Source organism: Urocitellus parryii, chromosome 8 (genome assembly GCF_045843805.1).
Source record: "Urocitellus parryii isolate mUroPar1 chromosome 8, mUroPar1.hap1, whole genome shotgun sequence".
Classification (NCBI taxonomy): domain Eukaryota; kingdom Metazoa; phylum Chordata; class Mammalia; order Rodentia; family Sciuridae; genus Urocitellus; species Urocitellus parryii.
This window is the reverse complement of record NC_135538.1, coordinates 104,731,007-104,756,258: the sequence shown is the minus strand read 5'-3', so window position 1 is coordinate 104,756,258 and position 25,252 is coordinate 104,731,007. Positions and strand designations below refer to the sequence as shown.

The 25,252-nt window shown below is 38.5% G+C and overlaps 1 protein-coding gene across 1 annotated transcript in view; it reads left to right on the top strand.

Moving 5' to 3' along the window:
• The window catches only part of Mep1a (meprin A subunit alpha), a 39,957-nt gene that overhangs the window by 11,559 nt on the left and 3,146 nt on the right, over positions 1-25,252 (top strand). The window contains exons 6-13 of the mRNA XM_026394478.2: positions 5,600-5,717; positions 9,094-9,269; positions 14,302-14,523; positions 15,308-15,457; positions 18,925-19,140; positions 22,595-23,068; positions 23,805-23,978; positions 24,628-24,928. Coding sequence (XP_026250263.1) covers positions 5,600-5,717; positions 9,094-9,269; positions 14,302-14,523; positions 15,308-15,457; positions 18,925-19,140; positions 22,595-23,068; positions 23,805-23,978; positions 24,628-24,928 — 1,831 coding nt within the window. The remainder of the gene's footprint in view (positions 1-5,599; positions 5,718-9,093; positions 9,270-14,301; positions 14,524-15,307; positions 15,458-18,924; positions 19,141-22,594; positions 23,069-23,804; positions 23,979-24,627; positions 24,929-25,252) is intronic.

Here is a 25,252-nt window from a genome sequence, read left to right as displayed (position 1 = left end):
AATTTTCATTTGTTCTTTCTTATCATTTACTTTTTTGCTGAGATTCTTTGTTGCTTTTTTTCTTTAATTCCTTGAACAAATATATAATAATGATTTTCTTGGGATTTGTTTCTCTATTGACTGCTATTACTATATCTATGGATTATATTTTCCTGTTTGTTCGCAGTTCCAGTAATTTTTAGTTCTATATTAGAAAGTTGTAGATGTTACATTGTAGAGATGCTACATTCTATGTTAATTTTTGTTAGAGCAGTTAAATTACTGTATGATCATCTGGGATTTGTGGAGGATTTGTTTTGGCCTTATCCTTAGTCGAAAGCAAATCCTAAGAGCTGGAACACTGTCTTTACTCTTAAGCTATGGCCTCTCCCAGGTTTTAGTGGATTGCCCAAGGGTTTTCACATCCTGTCTATTTTGGCTTTGCTCAAACTCCAAATTCTTTTTGTACTGTGGTGAGCATCCCTGAATTAGGTGTTCAACCTGATCAACTTTCCACTAGGCTGTGCTCAGCCCTCTCCCATTTATGCTGAGTTCATGAGTCAGACAGGATTACAGGGTCACTTACATACAGATTTTGGGGACCACTTTCCCTCCTCATCAACCATGACTTTCCTTTTCCATACTACCTTCCTTGATTTTCAGCCACTCAGGCTGGAACTCAGTCTCAAACTCTTCCCTGTGATATGTCGAGAAAATACAACAGCAGATATGCTTGAGTTCTCTTTTCCTTGCACTGAAAGAATTGGGAAGCATCCTCATACCAAAAGCTGTATAAGTGTGAATCTTACCCAGTGAAATTTCCTTTCATGGTTAGAAGTTTTCTCAGTTTTCTTGTTTGGTCCTTTTTCAATGTATGCAAAGGTTTTTAATTTTTCAAAGTTTCTAACTGTTATCTGTGGGAGGTGTAGTCAGATTCCACCTCCTCTACCATTACAACCTAGGAAACTCAAAGGATTCTTACACGAAATATAATTAACCTTCCTTTGCTCGTCTTTCACTGTGTATAGTCATTAGTACCTGAAGCTAATTCTTATATTATTTGATCCAGGCTTAGGAGAACTAGTGGTTTCAAAACTAATGTGTTGTTCAAGATAAAACCATGTAAAACTTACATAGTCCACACATTCTGCTGGGAATGAGGGACACAGAAAAAGGTACGCTCCTTTTTTTCAAGGACCTAACAGCATACTAAGTGGAACAGATCATCTCTGTAAAAACAGCTCATGAAAATCTGGTGTGGCTCCCACATTGAGAGGAGGAGCACCCAGGGTTGGAAAGACGGAGGCTTCAACTGGCTTTGCTTTCTTTTTTTGTCCCCCTGCTCAATGTTGTTGGGATAATTTTCACAAAAATATTAGAGTTGACAAGTTTGCTTATTTAGGTGTTCAGAGGGAAGAAAAGGTATGATTTTGATATTAACCGCTCACAGAACCCCCAGTATTTGGCTTCAGAAAAACAAAAGCAGTACTCCAGATAGCTTGCCTTCAGTATTAGCAAACAAATTTTTGTTTTTACAACTTATTCAGGTATCCTGGATATATCTCTTCATATTATAGATAACTAAGTAAAAATAGGCAAATGTGTATACGAGTACTCTAGTAGGTTTAATGAATGCTCTTGTTATTGTTATTTGTGTTGTTTCCACAAGTAATTTATTGACTATCCAATGACTATTTTGTTTTAATTTTATAAATTATTATTTTAATGGTACTAATAATGGGGTACAATACAACAATTTGATACATGTATACAATATGTAATGATCAAATCAGAATATTTAACATTTCCATTTAGTTAAAGATTTTAACAAGATTTTTGACAAACATAATAATTGTACATGTTATGAGTTACAAAATGATATTTCAATATATGTAGATAATGGATAGTGATCAAATCAGGGTACTTAATATTTCTATCTCCATAGCATTACTTGTATTTGAAGTCTTCAAGCTACTCTCTTCTTGTTCTTTATAAAATATGTAAAAGGTTATTGTGAATTATGGTCACCCACTGTGCTGTGGAACCCTAGAACTTTTTGCTTCCATCTGTGTTTTGATACTCTTTATTCAACCTCTCTCTATTTTCCCTCCAACTCTCCCTTCCAGCCTCTAATAATTACTGATCTACATTCAAATTGACTCTTTTTTAGTACCCACATGAGAAAGAGAAAATGCTGTGTTCATCTTTTGATGTCTGACTTATTTCACTAAGCATAAATTTGCTGCACATGTTTGGATATTTCTTCTTATGGCTGAATCACATTTCATTATGGATACACACCACATTTTCTGTATCTGTTCATCTATTGGTGGACATCTAGGTTCATTCCATGTCTTTGCCAATGTGAACAGCAGCAAGGGAATTGAGGTATTTCTTTGATCACTGATATAATTTCCTTTAGAAATACACCTAGAAATGAGATGGATGGATCATTTGATAGATTTGCTTCTAGTTTTTTGAGCAACCTCTGTGTAGTTCTTCATAGTAGCTCTGCTAATTTACCTTCCCAACAATGTGTAAGAATCCATTTTCTCCAGAATTTGCTATTTTTTCTCTTTCCTGTAATAGTCATTTTAACTGGGGTGAGATGATATCTCATTGTGGTTTTGATTTGCATTTTGGCTGAGATGTTGAACATTTTTTTCATAAACATGTCAATTATTTGAATGTTTTCTTTTTAATTAATTAATTAATTAATTTTAACTAGGTATACATGGCAGTAGAATTCGTTTTGATTCATTGTACACAATTGCAGCACAACTTCACATTTCTATGGTTGTACACCATGTACTGTCACACCATATGTGCAGTCATACATATACCTAGGGTAAAGATGTCCATCTCATTCCACCATCTTTTGTGCCCCCATATCCCTCCCCTTGCCTTCCTCCCCTTTGCCCAAAGTTCCTGCATTTTTCCCATGTCCCCTCCACCAATTTCTTTTTTGTGGTGCTGGAGATTAAACCCAGGGCCTTGTGCATGTGAGGCAAGCACTCTACCAACTGAGCTATATCCCCAGCCCAAGTATTTGTTTATAACAATTGCCTATTTAAAAATTGGATTATTTGTGGGATTTTTTTTGTTGTTGTTGTTGGATTTTTTGAGTTCTTTATATATTCTGGCTATTAATGCTTTATCAGATGACTTTTTTCCCATTCTGGAGGTTGTCTCTTCCCTCTATTCATTGCTTTCTTTGTTGCACAGAAGCTTCTTAATTTGTTTATGCTTTTGTTGCTCTTGCTTTTAAGGTCTTATTTTTTTTAAAAGAGAGAGAGAGAGAGATACAGAGAGAGAATTTTTTTAATATTTATTTTTTAGTTTTCGGCGGACACAACGTCTTTGTATGTGGTGCTAAGGATCAAACCCGGGCCACACGAATGCCAGGCGAGCGTGCTACCGCTTGAGCCACATCCCCAGCCCAAGGTCTTATTTTTTAAAATATATATTTTTAATCATATCCTATACTGATGTCTTGAAGTGTTTCCTTTATGTTTTCTTCTAGTAGTTTCATAGTTTCAAGTCTTTTATTTAGGTCTTTGATCCATTTTTTTTTGTTGATTTTTGTACCAGGTAAAAGATAAAAATTACATTTCACTTTTTCACATATGAATATTCCATTTTCCCAGTGTTGAAACTGTATTTTCTCGAATGAGTGTTTTTGGTTCAATGGTACAAAATACAATGTCCATGAATAACTCTATGACTTTACAGCAACTGATTCCTGGCAAAGGTAATTATAATTATTTCTTTGATTATTTTGATATGATCTCTTCAGAGCGATGCTGTGGAATCTCCAACATGATAGCTTACTAAATGAAACAAGGTTCAAAAATCCATGACATAATTACCTGGTAAACTGCCAAGAATGATAAATTCTTTAAGTGAATGCATAAAATGAAATGTGCAAGAAATATGATTCAATTTTATATGACTTGGTTTAATTTTTAACTGTGAGCTCAACCTTCACTGACTTGATGGGAAGAAGAAACTGCACACAATGTAAAACCCAATCTCAGTTCCCTGGAGTATCTTTCCTCTTCACCCATCCTTGTCCGGCAATGCCCAGGTGTGAGCCTCTGGGGTGAAAGGGAAGGCATTTGATCTTTGGTCAGCATCTTCCATTCCTGCTCCTCTGGTGCATTAGGCTTCTGCTGCTTGAGTTCCAATAGAAATCTCTATTATGTGACTCTCCTGAGGCAATGTACTAAAAAAATCTCTACTCCAGTGGGGGAAAGGAAAAGAGAAAATGGGCAAGTTATTTTATTAAGCCACATATATGTATGTGTCCCTATTCTGTAATCATATTTACATTGTATATTTAAAGTATGTACATAAGGTTTATGTCCACAACTAATTTTGCAGTTTTAGTTTCTAAGTAAATTGTTTACTACTAAAATATATATATATATATATATATATATATATATATATATATATATATATATATATAATGTTCTGGGTGCAATGGCACATGCCTGTAATCCTAGTGGCTCAGGAGGCTAAGGCAGGAGGATTGCAAGTCAGAGATAAGCCTCAGCAAATTAGTGAGACCCTGTTTTAAAGTAAAAAAAAATAAAAAGGCTCGGAATGTGGCTCAGTGGTTAAGTGCCCTTGGGTTCAGTCCTTAGCACCAAAATGTCATGGGGCAGACTGCTCAGAAAATGTACCAAGTCCATTTTGTCCAAATTGGAGATCTTTTTTCTTTTTAAATATTTATTTATTTATTTTTAGTTGTATTTGGACACAGTACCTTCATTTATTTATTTTTATGTGGTGTTGAGGATGGAACCTGGGACCCCACATGTACTAGGCGAGCGCTCTTCTGCTGAGCCACAACCCCAGCCCCAAATTGGAGAGTCTTTATTTAGCTGGCTGGCCAGTGAATTCTCCCCACAGTACCCATAACTGTCTCTGCAAGGAACAGCCTGGAGCCTAAGCATTTCAGGGTTTTTAAAGGCAAAAACCACATCAGGGTTGATGTAGCTACAAGCAAACAGGGGTACAGAAGCTGAATTGAGCAGTTAGCAAAACAATGCAATGGGTACATTGGCATTTCCCATGGGACTTTCCAGGTTAGCATAGCAGCAAGCAAGCAGAAAGGAAGTGGGTCAAAATGATCCTAGTTGAGTACAAGTTAGAGAATGGTTACTAACGTCTACACAATCAATTTCTGACAGGGTACATTGCCCCAAAAAATGGGAACCAAAAAGAAAACAATTTTACACTGTATCAGAGTTGCCATTTTGTGTTGCCAAACATGCCATGCTAAGCAACTAGTGATAGGTACAGGGGCAGAGTGTTCCCATGGGAGAAGCATTTTTTATATGACATGGAGTCTCGGGGTAAAATGGAGTCTGTATGGTCATTGCCCATATAGCCTGGCCCATAACAAAAACAAACAAATAAATAAATTAAAAATAAATTTTATATGTATGTATATATGTGTGTGTGTGTGTGTGTGTGTGTAATTTCAATATATATATATGAAATGACCCTCTGTGAATTTCATGTAGTGGCGTGGTTTTCTATAAGCTATAAATTATGTCTATTATCCAAGGTCTAAATAATGCTCATTTATTTTTTTAACTGTTTTTTGCAGAGCTAAATGCTAAAGGAGCCATTCTCTATGCCTTTGAAATGTTCCGCCTCAAGTCCTGTGTGGATTTCAAGCCCTATGAAGGAGAGAGCTCATACATCATATTTCAAAAATTTAGTGGGTTAGTATGAGATATTACAGAGTGTGAAATATCATGTATTCTCTGGTTTATAAAAATGACACAACTATTTTTTAAAGGCTAAAAGAAGAAATTCCAAGAAAACTAAAAGCCACATCAAATCTTCCACTGTGAATTTTTAAATTTTATGACATTCTAATGTGCTAAACAGAGAATGAACTGTTTGGATTATGTCTGGGCTTCGGAGAATTTTTTTTCTTTTCCTAGGTTTATGTCATTTTTAAAATTATAGGGCTTTTTTAAAAAAGTCAGGTTTATTGAGTTATAAATTATACCTTTCAAATGGTACTTTTCTGAATTATAATACTCTCTTAACTGCATCTCTGAAAAGTTCTAGATGTAAATTTGTTCTTTGGAGGATGTACTTCTAAGAACAAATTACTGTTATATCAAGAAAGGAGTTCTCCATCCTCAATGGAGTGTGTGTTGACCACCAACCCGGTCTTGATGCAGTTAGGAAGCCAAGCCATCACCAGGAAGACACTGCCAGTTTGTGTCTTCAAGCCACCTGAAACATCTCCTTGCTGTGGTGCCCATCACTGCCTGCAGTTTTTGTCCTCACAGATTATCTGGTTCTGGCCTTGGGGTTTTTGTAAGGAAAGTTGGCACATCATTTAGCTCATAAGAAAAAAAAATAGGCAAAACATTAGCAGTAAACTAAATAGCAAAATACTGATGACCACTTAGCTACAAGTTAAATACCTAGCTTACCCAAGAAGTTATTTTCTTAGCTCATTCTTTTATTTTAAAATAAAAGGTTAGCATAGCAGCAAGCAAGCACCTACTATGCACCAAGAAGTGTGCTAATCTGTAGGTAAAAGAAGTGTGAGGTGCAGTCTTAGAATTCAGGAGTTGGTAGGTGAGGGTCCTAAGGACACAAGAGTTTCAGGGCAAGTGGGGAGTGCCCTACCTGGTGGCAGGATGGAATTGGGACCTCCAACAGTATGGGGTGAAGTACTGGGATGGCTGAGGAGGGTGTCAGGGATGTGAAGGGAGAAGGAGATAGAGGCAGAAGACAGAGAAGGACTAATGGTGGTGGGAAGAGAAAGAAGAGGAAGAGGAAGAAGGGGAAGGACGAGGAGAAATAAGAAGAGAGCAAACAGAATCTGCCTTACTTGAAGGACTCATTAAACTTTGCATGAAAAAAGAGCCATGAGTGAGGAAGCAAGGGAAGCTTATTTTTTGAGGTTTTTACAGGTCATATAAATGGAAATAGCAATAATATTTGGACAGTCCCTTCTCATGTGAAGGGAAAACATTTATATATATACAAGTATATCTCAGGGCTTTCCAGAGCCACACAGTTTAGAGGTTCTCTGCTTTTGACTATTTCATCTTGTCTTGGTAACTTCTGCACTTCAAGAAACTACTGAAGTCTTTAGTTATTTATTGCAAACTTCAGGGGGAAAACTAGCTTTCACAACACATTTATTTCCATTCTTTACTACTCTTGCATCACTTTTTTTTTCATAGAGAGCAACTTATTAAAGAAAATTAAAGTAGTATAATGATTTTCCAAAAGTTCTTTTCTCAGTTAAATTCTCTTGGCTTATTTCTAACCATTGACTTGGTCCCCAGATGTGACTAAGGGGGTGGTCACCTTTGAGAGACATTCTTTATAAAAGCTCAATCTAGTGGACTCTCATTGCCTAGGGCCCTTGATACATTTAAGTTGGGAAGTGGCGGAGGAGAGTCTGGGGAAGGGGAGGAGGAGAGTCTGGGGAAGGGGATGAGGAGAGTCTGAGGAAGGGAGCAGTCCACAATGTTCCCAAACTCTTCAGGGCATTGGTCCCCTGAGGCTGGAAGCCAACTGGGCTCTTTCAGAACACAAGTTCAAATGGTCATGGTATGGCAGAATTTATGGAATTTTTTTTTCAAGTTACACCTTTCTGTTGTTTGGGATGGGGGTATTAGTATGAAATTTTGTTGGGGAGGATATGGAAAAGAGTGGGGGAAGAAATGATTAATGTACCTCCTGGTTTGGTGATGCTTTGCAGAGTAAAGCCTGGTTTGGTAATAAAATGCTACCATCTAAGAGTCAAGATTATCATGGTTATATTTGTACAACTTGGTAATTTTACTATAAATCATGGAATTGCACACTTAGAAAAGTTTATGGTGTATAAATCATATCTTATGTAATTAGAAAATAAATAAATGAGGTACATTTTGAATAGAACGCACATCCATTCACGCTTGAATGTATTTGTCACTATTTTGGGGAGAACAAAGGCAGACAATAGTTCTGTCACCAGAGTACTTAAAATCCACAGGTAGCATTGAAAACTGTTAGCAATTTTCTCATTCTGCTCAGCATTGGATAAAGTATAGACCATTGTTTCACAGTTTAAAGCCAACAAAGAGATAATGTGTGGGAAGCTTTGGGTTTGCTGATAGAGGGGGGGAAATTAGATTTATGAAAAAAGATTTTAAAAAATTGGGAAAAAGAGGACTAAGCCTCTGCCACAAGGAATTTAGGGAAACTTCCAGAAGTTCCTGAGCCCAGCAATTTCTGAGGGACGTTCTAGGCCCTCCCTGTCTGGGGCCACCAGGAGTAAGTTAGGCAGCCTTCTGGTACTGCCATATACCATAGTTCTGCACAAGGGATGGGCTTAATTGACTTGCTTTTTAAATGAGGTTCTATTCATAATCATGAAATTTACACCTGCTCATTATAGGGAATTTGGAAATTTATTGAAGTGTAAAAGGAAAATTAAATCCACCACAGCCATCACTCAGAAACAACTTAATATTCTGGTCTGAAGGTAATAATGTTATTTTTGGAGTTCCCTTGTGGGTGTATGAAGGCAAGAAAGAATACTGACTTTTATTTCTTTCCACCTTGGTGCATTATTAGGATTAACTTGCCTCTAAATGTGTAGCAGGAATTTTTATTTTAACACTTGATCTTAGTCAAAAGGCTGAGAAGTGAGAGGATCACTGCTTTTAAAGCTGCTTAATAGTCTCTACAGGGGAATATGTTTGAATGATTAGTATATGAAACCTCTAAATGTTTTATCTTTTTAGATCCATTTATTAAATTTTTGTTTTTAATTGATACATGTTTTAGTACATGTGCACATTGTGTCATGAACTGGACAACAGGTACAAAGTTTTGGTTACATAGGCTGAATTAATTCTGGTGTTCTAATAATCATGGGATGGTGATTACAGCAACTATATTGTAATGAATATTTCTGAACAACTGGAAGGAGCACAATAAAAGTTTTCACTATAAAGAAATGTTATTTTTAAAGAATCAGAACTAACTTTCTTCTCTTTTGTGTTTTGAAATCCTCTGAATTATAGCCACTTAAGAATTCTCTAGGAAAAATATCTCCTTTTCTCCTCTTCATAGGTGCTGGTCCTCAGTGGGTGACCAACATGTGGGACAGAACCTGTCCATTGGCCAGGGCTGTGACTATAAGGCCATTGTTGAACATGAGATCCTGCATGCTTTGGGATTTTACCACGAGCAGTCAAGGACTGACCGGGATGATTATGTGAACATCTGGTGGGATGAAATCACTTCAGGTGTGTATGACCAAACCCATTGTGGTTGGGTGGAGGTTGCTCTTGCCTTTACAGCTTGTGAGGAACATTTCTGGAATGGCAAGGGCAGTGCTATGTGGACAGGAGTTTCAACCTCCCTGGTGGAAAACAGACCTTGAAGAGGTGGTGACTTCTTGGGCTTTCCTTGGACTATACAGGTGTGATCATAACTCTTCCTGGAAAAGGTCTCACGCGATGGTGTGCACTGGTTAACTCTGTGGAGGCTAACAAAGTTAACCAGAAGTCTCCACTTTGTATTAGTGTTTTTCTTAGCACACTAACTAGAACTCTACCTTCTTTCTTTTTTTTTTTCCATTTTTTTAAAAAAATTGGTACCTTATAGCTGTACATAATGGTGGGATTTGTTGCTACATATCCATTCATGTACATAATATAACAACAGAATTTGGTCAATATGACTCCCCAGTATTTCTCCATTCCTTCCCCCCCCTACCCACACCCTGGTTCCTTTGTTCTACTGATCTCCCTTTGATTTTTGTGAGAGACCCTCCTCCCACCTTTCTTTTTCTTTTCCTTTCTAGCTTCCACATATAAAGGAAAAAAATATGACCCTTGTTCTTCTGAGCTTGGCTTGTTGCACTTGACACAATGATCTCAAATTCCATTCATTTTCCTGCAAATGATAATTTCATTTTGTGTGTGTGTGTGTGTCTGAATAAAACTCTCTGTGTATATATACCACTTTTTCCTTATAGATTCATCCGTTGATGGACACCTAGGCTAGTTCCATAGTTTGGACATTGTGAGTTGTACTATTATAAACATGGATATGCATGTATCACTGTACAATGATGACATTAATTCTTCAGGATAAATATCAAGGAGTGGTATAGTTGGATCATATGATGGTTCCATTCCTAGTTTTTTGAGAAATCTCCATACTATTTCCACAGTGGTTGTATTAATTTACAATCTCACCAATATTAATGAGTGAAATAAATTAGACTTCTGAGGATATTTGGGTTACTTTTTCTGGTTGTGATGTCTATGGCTCTGGAAGGCCCAATAAGTGTGAGTTGACTTCAGGATGACCCTGGGACACACACCAGAATACTTTTTTGTGATTTATTAAATCAATGATAAACATTTAAATACCAAACTACAGTACCCAAAATGAATACTTTTATCTGTTATTTATACTTCCAATTGTGTTAATTCTGGCTTATTATTTGAATTCTGGTTAATCAAAATGTAGTGGTCTTCTCTTCCTCTTTCCTATGCACTCCTCCTTTTTGTGCCCTCTCACACTGCCCAAAAGATAACAGTTTTATCTTACATACTATGCAGTTATGTTATTTTAGCAATCTTAATATTCCTTAGTTTTGTTAGAATTCCTTGACTACTGCTTTCCTTGTTTGAGACAACTAAGTTGAATTTTTTTAAGTGCAACAAAATGTTATTTATTGAACAGTTTCTTAACTTGCTTTAAAAAATAGTAAATTTCTGAAGATACTTAGATTTTAAAGTAGGGATTAGTTCAGGGAGTGGAAAAACATTATTTGGGCAGCAAATAATTAATGAAACTTGAATGCATCAGAAATGCCTTAACTATTACTGCACATGGCTTTCATGAACAAATAATTACCTTGTGTAGATCAGTTTTAATTAGATCCCAATTTTATATGTGGGCTCATACATTGCAGGGCATCTATAATTTTATTTTTAGAGGTATGGAAGAAGTAATTGAATTTTAAAATTAAATATGAATCCAATAAAGATTTCTGGCAGAATCAGCTTGATTTGGAGTAAGGTTGTCAATGGTCCTCAAATAAAGTCGAGGAAGGGTGGCTAATGCTCCCCCTACCCCAGTCCCTCATATTTTGGTAATTCCATGAGTGTGGAGTGCTGTGGAAGGGAGGAGTGCAGGAAGTTATCCCTGAAATGCATGAGGACCTTTTCAGTATCATAACCCAGGAGAAGGTAGATCTGGAAATGGGAACTTCCCATGGAGGTCCCACCAGGGTAGACTGTCTGATACAAGTGACCTCTTCCTCCACTCATGGACTGGAGATGGGCATAATCAGCTAGGAACTCAGCAGCCTACCTGCCCCCACCTCTATCCAGTTTTGGTGAAGGAATTTCTATTGAAAGTCTTTGATGTCTTCCAATATAAATAAAGCAAATGTGGGCTCCTTCTTTGATGAAAGTTGGACCCATCTAGTCAGCTTTGCCTGTCTGTGCCCCTTCTTTGAAACTACTTTCTGTGTTCTGTGGTCATTTTGCTGTTCGATTTTTTTTAGCTTTTATTTCTCAGCCAGCCCATCCCACTGAAGGGAAACCCATTCCCTATTCTGCGGGGGACATGGGCGAAAGAGAACTATGTAATTTGTGCAAGCCTAGAAGGTCACTATGACTAAACCCTCAGGCATACTCCAAGCCATCCTACCTGCCCACTGAGCCAGAGGACAAGTGGTATCCTTTGCCTCCCAGTTTAATCTAGGAAAGTGTTTAAGTTTGAGTGTATTCACCCAGAGATGAAATTACAGATGAGACTTCATGTATTCATCTCCCAGTGGTAATAGTATTGTAACTGGGTGTTCTGGGTATGTAAAAGGGAAAGGGCAAGGGCCAAGGAGTAAATCCTGATTGTGAGACTCAGGGTACTTTTAGACTTTGTGTTTTCCTGTAGTCCTGCATTTCTTACCATCTTGTACATGCTGAAAATTCCGAGAAGTTAGAAAACATCCCTGTGCGTAAGTCTTGAAGAAGACATTGTTTAATGTTTTTACGATAGTTTTAGGATCAAATGAGGTCCCCTTAATCAGGGTGAGCCAACACATTTGTTTGTGTGATTTGCAGATTTGCTTAGCTCTGCTTATATGTGGGCTGCTCAACATTTATTTCTTATCGCTCATCTATGTTTTCATCGGGTACAATTCCATATATCTAAATTGCCTACAATCACTGGTGAGCTGGTCTCAAATGAGATATCAAATTCCACAAGATTATAAATGAAGGCAATATTATTTCTCATGGTAATTTATGACCTTTATTGCATGTCATCGCTGATGCTGCAATCTTATTATTTAAGAGGACACTTTACTGGCAATGCAGTTTCTGTTCTCAACTCCATCCCCATTTCTTGAGTAAGAATTGTTGGTTCCCTTCTGCTAAGGAAAAAACTCAATTTCTGAAGTCCAGTAGGGTTTGGTAAACTGTAGCCCATGGGCCACTTGCTTTTACAAATAAAGCTTTATGAAAACACTTTATGAAACACCCATTGGTTTACATATTGTTGATGGCTGCTTTTGTGACTTAGTGGCAGAGGTGAGTAGGAGAGACAGAGAAAATATGGTTTGCAAAGCCCAAAATATTTCCTGCATGACTCTTTATAGAAAAAGTTTGCTGACCTCTGGTTTACAGGATCCCTCTGTCTTCAAGGCTTTTATTTGTGAGTTTCCTGAGGGTCAACCTATGCCCTGTGCACCGTCAGGGGCTGCTGACTTTCTAGCACAGTTCCCAGCAGGTTGGAGGCACAACAAAAATGTGTTGAATACATTTTCAATAATTATTCAAACCATTTGCTCATAAGGCATTCTGATAAGAATTTTTGAATAATAAAAAATAAGATAATCTATTCTCATTTGATGATTTTATGGGAAGTTAAAGAAACCATCCAGCACGTGGGAAGTGACTTCCTTCAGGTGCCAACCAGAGTCAGTATGAGATCTCAGACTGAAGTCCTGATCCTCACCACTACCTGATGCTCTTTACAGTCCTATCACCTCATATACCTCCTAGCACCAAGTGCTCTAGAAAGAGTTACTTTCCCACTTCCCCAACTGAGCCATTTTTTCTTTCAGTACTGTGCCACCTTTGAAAATGCTTTGATTCCTCTCAAAAAATTTCTCACCAAATCCCTGCAGGTTGGGGGAATGAAATATCAGTATTCCAATTTTGCAGTTAAAATGAAGTCTTACTCAAAGAGGTCCATGGGCTTCAGCAAAAGCATTTGGAAGGTCCCTCCTGCACCTGCTGGAGCACCGTCTGTTTGCACCTGGTTTCTCCAGGCCCACATGTTCCTCTGGGTGATCTTCGAAGGGTGTTTCCTTCTATAATTGCTCAGAACAATTGGATGAGAAGCTATAGAAGGAGAAGAGCGCAAGGATACAAAGTTACGATGAGAAGAGTTATGAGCATTCTCATTTGGTTTTCCTATCATTTTCCAAAATGGAAATTTAAAATATGTGAACCCTTCCCGTGACTGCAGCTAGAGGAGTAAATTTTTGATGACTAATCAATTGAAGAAAATCTCACCAGTATTCAGCTTTTTACTTTTATTTCCATATCTCCCTCATGTTACTCTCAGAAAAATGTTTGCCTTTCCAATTTTTGTAGAAAAAAAAATTCTTCCTATTTTATTTTTCTCTCCTTAAAGCTATTTCTGGACCCAGGGAGTAGATCTTAATTGACTTCCCAGCTGCTTGCCTTTCCTTCTGGCCCCACAGATTTCTTTTTCCTAACCAATGAAGAGCTGGCCAGATACAGCAATGCATAGACTTGGAGGCTGACGTACTTGGCTACCAGGAAGATGTGTCTTGAACATAATCAATGTGAACATTTTCCTGAATTCAAAAACTCTTTTTTTCTCCTGCCTTTTGGAATACTTGCCTCAGATTATCTGTTTATCCTTCTCTTTCTGAAAGCCTTACACACCCTGATGCCTCCCCCAACATGTATAATGCAACTTTGCAATAAATATGTACATATATTTAGTAATTTATAAGTATTTATATATATTTTAGCATGAGTATTCTGTGGTTGTTCCAATAATTTCATTCATATTATTACATAAGTTTTTAATGTTATATATTAATTTATTTGTATTAATAATAAATGTATTAATTTACACATCATATTAATTTTAAAATATGAATATAAATTGAAATCAAAGATTATTTCCCTTTGGGGGGTTTACGAATATCTAGTCAAATAGGAAAGGTTGGAGGAAATATCATGACTGGTCAGGACCTGTGGATTCTCTCCCTCACAGGTCACCAGCACAACTTTAATATCTACGATGACAACTTCATCACAGACCTCAACACACCCTATGATTATGAGTCTGTAATGCATTATGGACCTTTCTCATTTAATAAGAATGACAGTATTCCTACCATTACGACCAAGATCCCCGAGTTTAACTCCATCATTGGGCAGCGCCTGGATTTCAGTACCATTGATTTAGAGAGACTGAACCGAATGTACAACTGCAGTGAGTATCGCTGGGTCTGAGGACTAGGATCGCTAGTTTTCACAGACGTTGCCTTGGCCTTAGTTTGCTTTACTTTTCTGGAAGGTTCTGGTTAGGGAACAGGGATAAACTATATAATCTTAGGTGCTTTATCTCTTGACTAGAAAATTTTATAACACCTACCTATGTCATAGAAAATTAAGTTAATTGATTTAAGAAAATCAGTAGTTGTGTTTTGTAAAATTAAAGTATTGGACAAATGTAAAGAGTTGTTATCATCTAACTTCGTCAGCTTCCTTTTGAAGGGTGTTTAGTTATGTAAAAGGTCAAGAGAAACAATGGGCTTGAAAGTATTTTGTATCCTGCAAAATTCTTTACCCATGCTATTTTTAAAGTAATCCTTTGGGATGGGTGTTTTCTAAGATGACCCCACTAGTCTTCACAGGCGTGGTCTTTAATTCTGTTTTTTTTTTAAATGTGTATAAAATACCTACTAAGTGCAAAGCCCAGGGTTATAAGTATCTTGTTCTTGAGCTGAAGGAGTTCATAGTTGGCATTTACATAGCAGAGAATGATTACAGGTCTTTTCACTTGGGCTCTGTAAGATAGAGAGGTCTGGGTCTGTGTTGACAAGTTCTAAGATCTAAATGACAATAATGGGATTTCCATGAGAAAAAGTCAAGAAAATAGAAGGTTTGGATCTGGTGGTATTTGAACAGTGAGGTTTTAGTGGTTTAAGACATTAGTTATTTGGAATGAAGATGCTTTACGTTTTTAACCAGATGACAAAAAATGTCATCTGCAGCCACAACTCACACCTTTTTGGACCACTGCACTTTTGAGATGACAAACATCTGTGGGATGATTCAGGGCACCCAAGATGATGCTGACTGGGTCCATGAGGACGGCACTCAGGATGGACAAGTGGATCACACCTTGGTGGGACAATGCACAGGTCAGTGAAAGTGAAAACCTGGTGATTGAGGTGGTTCAATTAGGTAATGGCAGCCAGCATGTTTTGCCTTAATTAGAATGTTGGTTATCAAACCTGAGAATCTAAAAAAGAACATTTCTCATATCTTAATTACTAACTCAATAGAAAGAGTCCAGATAGGTTGGGGTTGTTGCTCGTAGCTCAGGGACAGAGTGCTTGCCTATCATGCACAAAGCCTTGGATTTAGTCCCCAGTACTGCCAAGATAAATAAGTAAATAAATAATCAATAAATTTTTAAAAAAAATTCATGCTCTGAACATGCAAAAGAAAGAGGTATTTTAACAATAATGAAACTGATACGGACCTAAGGTTGATAAGATATGACCTTGTAAATAAGGGTAATGTCTCCAGAGCCGAGTACTCCAATAAAAATATAACATTAGCCAACATACATGATGTGAAATTTTCTAATAGTCACATAAAAAGTAAAAGGAAATATTTTATTTAAGCAGATGTATCCAAAATATTAGCATTTAAACAGGTAACTCATATGAATATGATTGTGATGCTTTGCTTTTTTTTTAATATGAAGTGTCTGAAATATGGCACGTATTTTACCATTACAGAACACCTCAGTTTGGACCATCCACAATTCAAGCTTTCAGTAGCCACCTGTGTTTGGTGGTCACCATATTGCATAGCACAGTTTCAGGTAGTTCCTATATATAGTTCTTGTAGCAAAACAACCATACAGTCAGACAGACCTAGGTTTGAAATCTGGTTCCACCACTTACTATTTGTGACCACAAGAAATTGCTGTTGTGTGTGATTTTATTTTATCTTTGAAAAAGTCTTTGAATTTGTACAACTCTGAACATCAAGCTATTAATACTTCACAGAGGGTGAAAAAAGATAATCCATAGGGGGTATCCAGCTACAGACCAGCAGCTTCACTCTTAATTTTTTCATTTACTGTTTCCATTTCTATTTTTGTATCTTTTTATTATGTGCCTGTCATGAAATCATCTCAATCCCTGGAAGCAGGTGGGGTTATAGAGTATAATTAATTTTTCAAAGACTGGACCTAGATGCACCATTCTATAGGTCTTCTGACTGTTGCGGATTCACTAAGTCCCTCCTGTCTGGGAGCTAGTTAGATTTCTTTCAGAAGGGACCCAGCTTACATCCCAGATGCCAGGCCACCTGGGAGTATGTCTGAAGTCAGAGCCACTGTCATTCTTCCTCTCTGGCCTTGGAAGAGGGTGAAAGTTTCTTTCCCACACAAGCTTTTCACACCTATAATCCCAAGTATCCATAAGGTGATGATCCAAGTCTGATGTTCTCTCCAAGTTGCTGTGGTAGACTCTTCCACCCGCCACTGTAGAGCTCACTGCTAGGCTAATACACATCTAGACAGAGCCATGATCTTCATTTGAGAAGATCATTCATCTTCCACATTCTGCTGGAAGAATGTTCTACTACCCAAGTAGGAAAGGAAAGGACCATACCCCAGAAGAAATACAAGGAAAAACCTTATCAGGGTAACTTTACCATCCACAATGCTTCCTCTTGGGTAGCATTTAAGGGACTCAGTTCCACTGCTAAAGAGCACTTTTACTAGATGCATTGACTTCAAAGGATTCCTTAAGATAGAACCCACCTCCTATATTTGCAATGTAGACAAAAGAAAGAACACCTGGTTAGTGGCAGAGTTGGGCACACATTTAGACCTCCTGAGCCCCAGGTTTGAGTTATAGACTCTCACTTCATACTCTCTAGTCCATAGGGGCAGGAATTCCTGATCAAGGACCACCTGAAGAACTTATTAGCTCTGTGAGCACTACTTTTCTTTAACTCGAGCATTCAGTATTTTATGATGCAGAGGTCTCAGACCAAAGTTCAAGTATTGAAAAGAACATACCAGAAAATCCAGTTTTCTTGGATGTATTATTAAAGTCATTAAGTTGGGGTTTTGTTTTGTTTTGTTTTTTGTGGTCCTGGGATAGAACTCATGGCTTTGCACATACTAGGCAAGCAGTGCACCATGCATTCATATCCTCAGCCCCCATGAAGAAGTTATTTTTAAGCCTTTTGGAGAGTTTATTTAAGTCATCAATGCTTGCTGCCAACACAAAAAGTACATGCTGTATGTGTGAGGCAGGATGAGGCAGGGAGCATGGCCACAGGATCCAGGACTATGCTATATAGTCACTTGATTTTTATCTTGTGAAATGTTTTGATTGGAGCCCTGTGATAAGCAGTTGAGTGCAGAAATATAGTTTAAAATACCTCTTTATATACAAGAAGTTTTCATTGTGCTGGATTTTGAAAACTGTGCTATTTTTTTTCCAAACAACAGTTGTTTACCTGTTTATTTTTAGGAGAAAGAGTTTTGAGGCATCTGAGTTAGGCAAACTCCAGCTTGGGGACTAATATGAATCTTTTCACCTTCTTTTCCACTGTTCTTCCAAAGCTTTCATTTAACTACAGGTGAAATCCTCATGTAGTCCTTATGATATCTTGGATGCACTGTTCTATTGGACAATAAAATTGCTTCTACACCTGATAATACACCCAGTTATTAAGCAAGAAGCAGGGGAATTTGAACCCTTCTCATCTTGAATATTTAAAATTCAAATCCTAAACCTACAGTTCCTTGTACAACCAAGAGGCTAACACTTTTACTTAGAATGAATCTCTAGTTTAAACAATGATGTCAATGAGAAAAATAGAACAGGTCTTATAGACAACACATCCCATCAAACTTTGGTTGAAGCTTGTGTTTCTTTAAGTCAGAGTTATACACTTCACACCCTTTGGAACAAAGGTAATCAAAAGAGAAAAAAAGGAAAGAAAAGGATTGTCATAAAAATAGAAGAGAGTCAGGAGAGCAGAGGAATAGGGGTGGAAGGTGTGGGTGGGAAGGGCAGGGAAAGGGGGAATGAGATAGACCAAATTATGCTCTGTGCATGTATGAATATATCACAATGAATCCCATTATTTTGAATAACTGTAATGCACCAATAAAATAAAAAAGAGAAAGAGACAGTGCATAACTGTGGTCTTAAAGTTAGCTGTGGTGGCACATACCTATAATCCCAATGACTTGGGAAGATTGAGGCCAGTCGCAGCAACTTAGTGAGGCCCACAACAACTTCTCAAGACCTTGTCACAAAGTAAAAAGTAAAAAGGACTGGGAATGTAGCTCAGTGGTTAAGCACCCCTGGGTTCAATCCCTGACACACACGCACATACACACACACACACACACACACACACACACTCACACAAAATCTATGCCAAGAACTGTGGCTTTAGCTAGTGACTGTGTCTACTGAATACGGAGAATACTGAATACTGACAAAGGACCTTCTTTTTATTTTCCTCAGAAGAGTTCTAGCCTTTTTGCTCCCTGTCTCACTTTGCCTGGGTGAGGCACCTGGGTGTGGGAAGGCAGAGATGGAATGCTGGGCTGCTCTCTCCACAGGTGCAGGCTTCTTCATGCACTTCAACACCAGCTCAGGGCAAGCAGAAGAGGCAGCCCTGCTGGAGTCTCGGATTCTTTACCCCAAGAGGAAGCATCAGTGCCTGCAGTTTTTTTATAAAATGACAGGAAGCCCTTCGGATAGACTGGTGGTCTGGGTCAGAAGGGACGACAGCACTGGCAATGTGCGCAAGTTGGTCAAGATGAAGACCTTTAAAGGTACCTGGAGGCATCCCCACAAGGAACACTTGGCTTAACACCTGGGACTTCACTCCTCTTCTTTCCTCTTCCCTTCCCTTCTCAACCCTTACAACCTCTCCCTCCCTTCTCCCCTTCCCCCTCTTCCTCCACTTCCTCCTCCCAAGAGCTTACCATGTTGCCTGCCAAGTTTCACTAGATGAATGTGGTCACCACAGCATTGTTTAACTATGCTATTTAAAAGGCATATGTACCTTCAGTTTTCACTAGTGCTTTGGGGGAAGCCAGGACCACAAGAAAGAAAATGGAAGATTGGAAGGTAGAGATGGGAAGGTAAATGGGATGCAGGAATTGATGTTGCTGGACAGAGAGTCGTTCAATAATGGACTGTAAGTGTTTTTGCACCTGTTCCAGAAAAACAAACGATATCATTGTTTAATATATGGAAGTAACTTGAAATCTGCTTGTAAAGTTGGTGGGAACATAAGCCATGTCTGTTAATTTTACTATAATCATCTGCATGTTCTAAAATAACACAAAGTGTTATTTTGTGTATTTCTGTAAGAGGGTCAGCATGAAAACCTTAAACTGCTAAGGTGGGCAGTAGGATCATCTGGCTATAAATCCAGACCCAGGCTTCTAAATCCACATACTTACATTCTTTTGTTGTGGCAGTTATATGTTCATACCTAGAAACAGAGACAAGCTTTCCTGTTTTGTTTTCCCATTCAACAAAGAATTTCTCAATTAAGATGAACTGGGAAAGGAAACCTTATTTGCATACCTTAGAAAAGGCTGCTGCTCTTGAAGGAAGGAAGGCTCCTAGAGATCATTCAGAAGAATAGATGCCCAAACCACCTCTAATCAAGCCCTTCTGTGTCCCATCTAGGAATTTTACAGAAAATGGTTTTAAGGGGTTCATTTTTCTGGCTGAAATTTATCATAGCAGGTGTCATGCAAAGATGTTAACTAGATGACCTTTAAGAGTTGAGAATTTGTTACATTACCAAAGTCTAAATATTTAATAAAAAATAAGCTAGAATATTGATATCAGTGGGAACTAATATCACTCACTTTCATCTAAAACTGAAAATGTGACCCTTGTAAGCACAGAATCAATGAAGCAACCATTCCATGCTTTACAAGTTCTCTAGAAGCATGATATAAATTGATTTTTAAAGTAGTCTGTTCAGATACTGTCTTGTCAATGAAACTTTTCTAAAATGCTAGTTGAATATTGCTTGGTATTTATAGGGTTTTCAATGTGAGATAATTACAATTGTCTTTGAATATCTTTTCATGTTTGTGATATATATTTTTTAACGAAAATGCTTACATACAAAATGTGTCTATATTTATATCTATTTATATAGCATATATTCTATAATCCATAAAGCTAATGTACAAATTTATATGCAAAAAGCTTGCATAAAAATATGAGTATGTGTGAGTGCATACACACACACACACACACACACACACACACACACACACACACACGGCAGCCCTTAATAATAAATGACAATTCTGAACTAACAAGGATGAAATTTCTCTTGAGCAATTCTAGCATCTTTATCCCCTGATTCAGGAGAGTCCTGTGGAAGCGCTTAGATAAAACTTGAATGATTTTATCAATGACAGTCCCTCCCCAGATGGCATAGCCTCTCAGGACTTTCTCAGTACCATAGTCCCATGTTTCAACCTCATTATAACAACATATATTATGAAAAAACAAGGCAATTAATCATTAACAAGAAAGGAATTTTTATTCTCTTGTCAGAATTCCCAGCATCTATAACTCTGCTGGGTAAATAGTACAAATCCTGTGTCTCTGTCCATAATCTGGGCTTTCTGTCATCCATTACCTTTCCAGTCCACATGTCCTCCACCTGGCTGTAGTGCTGGACCCAGGAGATGGCAGTTGGGTTCATTTGTGTTACCCATGTGGTCTGTGCACCTTGTCCACCTTTCTCCTACATATCCATGCCATCTAACCACACAGGCTCCATTCCAGAAATAGAACATTGTTAGATCTTTCTCTTGTAATTGTTCTTAGGATGAGGAAAAAGGGAGATAAGAGGAATCTTCAACTTTGGAAGAAATAGACCTCTATAAGGATATTTTTGGTCAGAAGACACAGGAAAAGGAACAAAGATAACGAAAAGGCCCTTTCCTCAATGTCATTTCAGATTAAATTCCTTGGCACCTGTCTGAGCTCATTTTATTCAACAAGATTTCTACTTATGTAGCTTTTCCTTTCTTTCTTTTTTGTCTGTAAACCCAGTGGTAAGGTCTACCCTAGGCAAAATATCAAAGTCAAGGCTTACTTTTGGAAATTCTGAGTTGCTCTGACCTGGCAGTTTCCTCTTCCTGGTATCCTCAGGCTCCTTTCTGTGTTCTTAAGCTGTTTGGCCTAGGATCCCACATTGTGGAATAGTCCCCTCACCCTCTTAGGCTCAGCGTGTAATTAAAAATTTCCACTTCTGGTTCAGTTCAGGAAAAAAAATCAAGTAGACCAAATCATCCCTAGAATGTGGGTATTTGGATAAAAGTAACTGTCTGGATGATCTGGATCCCCCTCAGATATTATGAAGAAGAGAAAAAAATATATAGTCTTCCAGATTTTGCCAACAAAGTCAAATGTTGGGCCTTATGGAATTACCATTATTTGACTTTGGAAATGTCTGTTTCATATGGTACAGCCTAACATTTGGACATTTTAATGCTACCATGAGGGAATGGGGTTCAGTTACAACAATAAACCCAGGAAGAAATACAGAACCTGTGAAATTACATGGTGGTGGATGTTTTAGTCAGCTTTTTCATTGCTTCAACCAAAACATCTGACAAGAACAATTTAGAGGAGGAAAAGTTTATTTGGTGGGCTCCTGGTTTCAGAGGTCTCAGACTATAGAGGGCCGACTTCATTCCTTGGGGCTCTATGTGAGGCAGAACATCATGGCAGAGGTAAGCAGCTCAGGATACTGCAAGGCAGAAGCAGTGAGAGAGCTCCTCTCAAAAAGGGCAAAATATATACCCCAAAGTCACACCTCCAGGGACCCAGCTCCTCTAGCCACACCCCATCTACTCACAGTTACCACTGAGTTAATCCCCATCAGGGATTAATGCCCTGATTAGGTTAAGGCTATCATTACCCAAACATTTCACCTCCAAATCTTCTTGCATTGTCTCAGACATGAGCTTGTGGGGGATATCATGTTTCTAAACCATAACAGTGGAAAACAAATTCATGCTTAAGATTTAAAGATGAGTTTAAAATAGATCATAGATGTCCTTTTCTTAAGCTACTTTCCCTTACTAGAAAGCTAATGAGTACGTAATAGTACCATTTTATAGGGTTTTGCTGTTAGAAGATTGAATGAGATGTCACATGCCTGGCACAGTGCAAGACTCATAGTGAGTACTCACTACACGTCATCCACCATTGTCATCAACCTTATTTTTCTGTCCTTAGGAGATTCTGACCATAATTGGAAAATTGGCCATGTGACACTGAAAGAGGAAAAGAAATTTCGCTATCTCTTCCAGGGCGCAAAGGGTGACCCTCAGAACTCAAATGGGGGCATTTACCTGGATGACATCACTCTGACTGAAACACCCTGCCCCACAGGGGTTTGGACAGTGCGGAATATCTCCCAGGTGCTTCAGAACACAGTTAAAGGGGACAAGCTTCAAAGCCCTCGATTCTACAATTCAGAGGGATACGGTTTTGGGGTGACCTTATACCCCCATGGAAGAATAACCTCCAGTAGGTCTGACTACTTGGGAATCACTTTCCACCTGTGCAGTGGGGAGAATGATGCCATTCTGGAATGGCCAGTGATTAACAGACAGGCCATAATGACGATACTCGACCAGGAAACGGATGTCACAAAAAGGATGTCCTTAAACCGGATGTTCACCACCTCCGAGTCCCATACATCTTCAGGTAGGTGGTTTGAGCATAAATAGGGACTGTCTCTCAATCTGCAAGGGCTAACAAACCTGATTCTTGTCTCTACAAGAAAGAACAACATTCTCTCACATTTTCCCCCCCTTGGGCATATCAACAACATAGTTACATTGAATAATTATGTTAAGACTTTCAATGTCACATTCTCCTCCTTGTCTTTCTTAAATTCACTCACCAGGCATCTACTGAGGGCCTGCAGTGTTCCAAACTCTGTGCTAGGTACTTGGATTACAAGGAGTCATGTAGCTCCTGCCTCACTGAGCTGTCTAGTGGAGAAGGCAGATATTGCTAATCATTTATCAAATACTCAGAATTTGTAGGCTCTGTGCTGAGCTAATAGACTGACTCCAAAATTATTACTGAATGTGATTACATCCATGAAATAAACCTACATCAATAAAAGAATTGGAAAACTATTTTTTTTTTCAAATGAAGGGCCGTAGTAAGCCTTAGAACAAAGCAGGTGTAGCCATCTCTCTCTTCATTCAGGAAGTCACTTAGTGGTGGACAACTGACCTTTCAGAGCTGTGGTTTTCTGCCCCCCTCACCTCCTGATTCTGAATTTTTGTTCTCCTGGAAAGAGCAAATAACCTGATTCGTTCCCACATATTTTATTTTTCCTGACGAATAAAGTCCCATATGCTCATGAAAGACAAATTGTAAAGTAAAATACATCAGACAATGTGATATTATGTTACTTATCATTTTGCAGCAATAAATGACTCCATAATCTGGGACAGACCCTCCCTGGTGGGATTCTATGATAAGGACTGTGATTGTTTTAGAAGCATCGACTTTGGCTGGTCTCAGGCCATCTCCTACCAAATGCTGACAAGGAAGAGTTTCCTTAAAAACGATGACCTCATCATTTTTGTGGACTTTGAAGGTATTTGTGCTGCTCTTCTTCTGTCAATCATCCTTGCTCTGTGTGCTCCACTGCTTTCACACTGATTTTGAAGCATTTTTAGGAAAGGTGGGGGGCTCTTCTTTGAGGATGAGGCCAAAATTTTTTAAAAAGATATTTTTCAAGATGCCACAGGTTACTCAATTGGTCAAGGACACATGTCTTCACTTATTTTACCTTTAAATATATTTTTAATTTGCACATAACATTGTACATCTTTGTGGGGGTACTGTGTACGGTTTTAATACATTGTACCATGAGCAGACCAGGGTAAGTATGTTGTCTGCTCAAACATTTATCATTTCTTTGTGGTGAAAAACTACATTTTTAACTGTCCTTAGGAGAACCCAAAATTTCATCTTTTGTTAATTTATCAAATCTGACAGTTGGCTGATTTCCATTTACTTGTGCTTCTTCTTACAAGCTTAATAAACGAATATGTGAAAAGACCACTTTAAAATAAAAATGGTTGCCCTCACGAGACATCAGCTGGATTCAAAGCCACTTTTACGTGTCCCTAGGGTGATGTTCACAAGGGATAGGAGTGACCCAGAGAACTTTCTCCATAGTAGATTGTTAATCCTTGTCACTGACTAATTCTGGGTCTTGCTCACCTGTCTATTTCCTGGAGATCTTACCTACCTGAACCATACGGAAGTTCCCACCAAAGAGAGAAGGTCCATCTCTCAAGGCCTCATCCTCCATAACCAGGAGCAGCAGACCTCAGTAGAAGGTTCAGGAAAGGCCATGTTAGAGGAAACCTTACCTGAGAGCCGGGACCAGGAGCAGCCCAGCCGACAGAAGCGTTCAGTGGAGAACACAGGCCCCTTGGAGGACCACAACTGGCCACAGTACTTCAGAGACCCTTGTGACCCAAACCCTTGCCAAAATGAAGGAATCTGTGTGAACGTGAAGGGCATGGCGAGCTGCAGGTAGGCTCAGTGGCCAGGAGGCAGTGGAGTCAGCTGGCCTGCTCCCACTGTCGCTCGCAGTTTGCAGGTTAGGGCGATGACTGTGTGAGATGGACAACCAGAGTGGTTTTCCTTGACTCCAGAAGGGTGGGCCCTGGTTTGGTGGATTCACACCACCAGGGCAGAGGAGTCCCCAAGTCCCTTGTGTCTTAATTGTCATTCTTTACTCACCTGTGGTGCATGGTTGACCATATCCAGGGTGTTACTGGAATCTTTAACTCCACCATAGTTCTCACAAATGACCCAGGGGTTTTAGCCTAAGAACTTTCTACTCCCTGACATGCT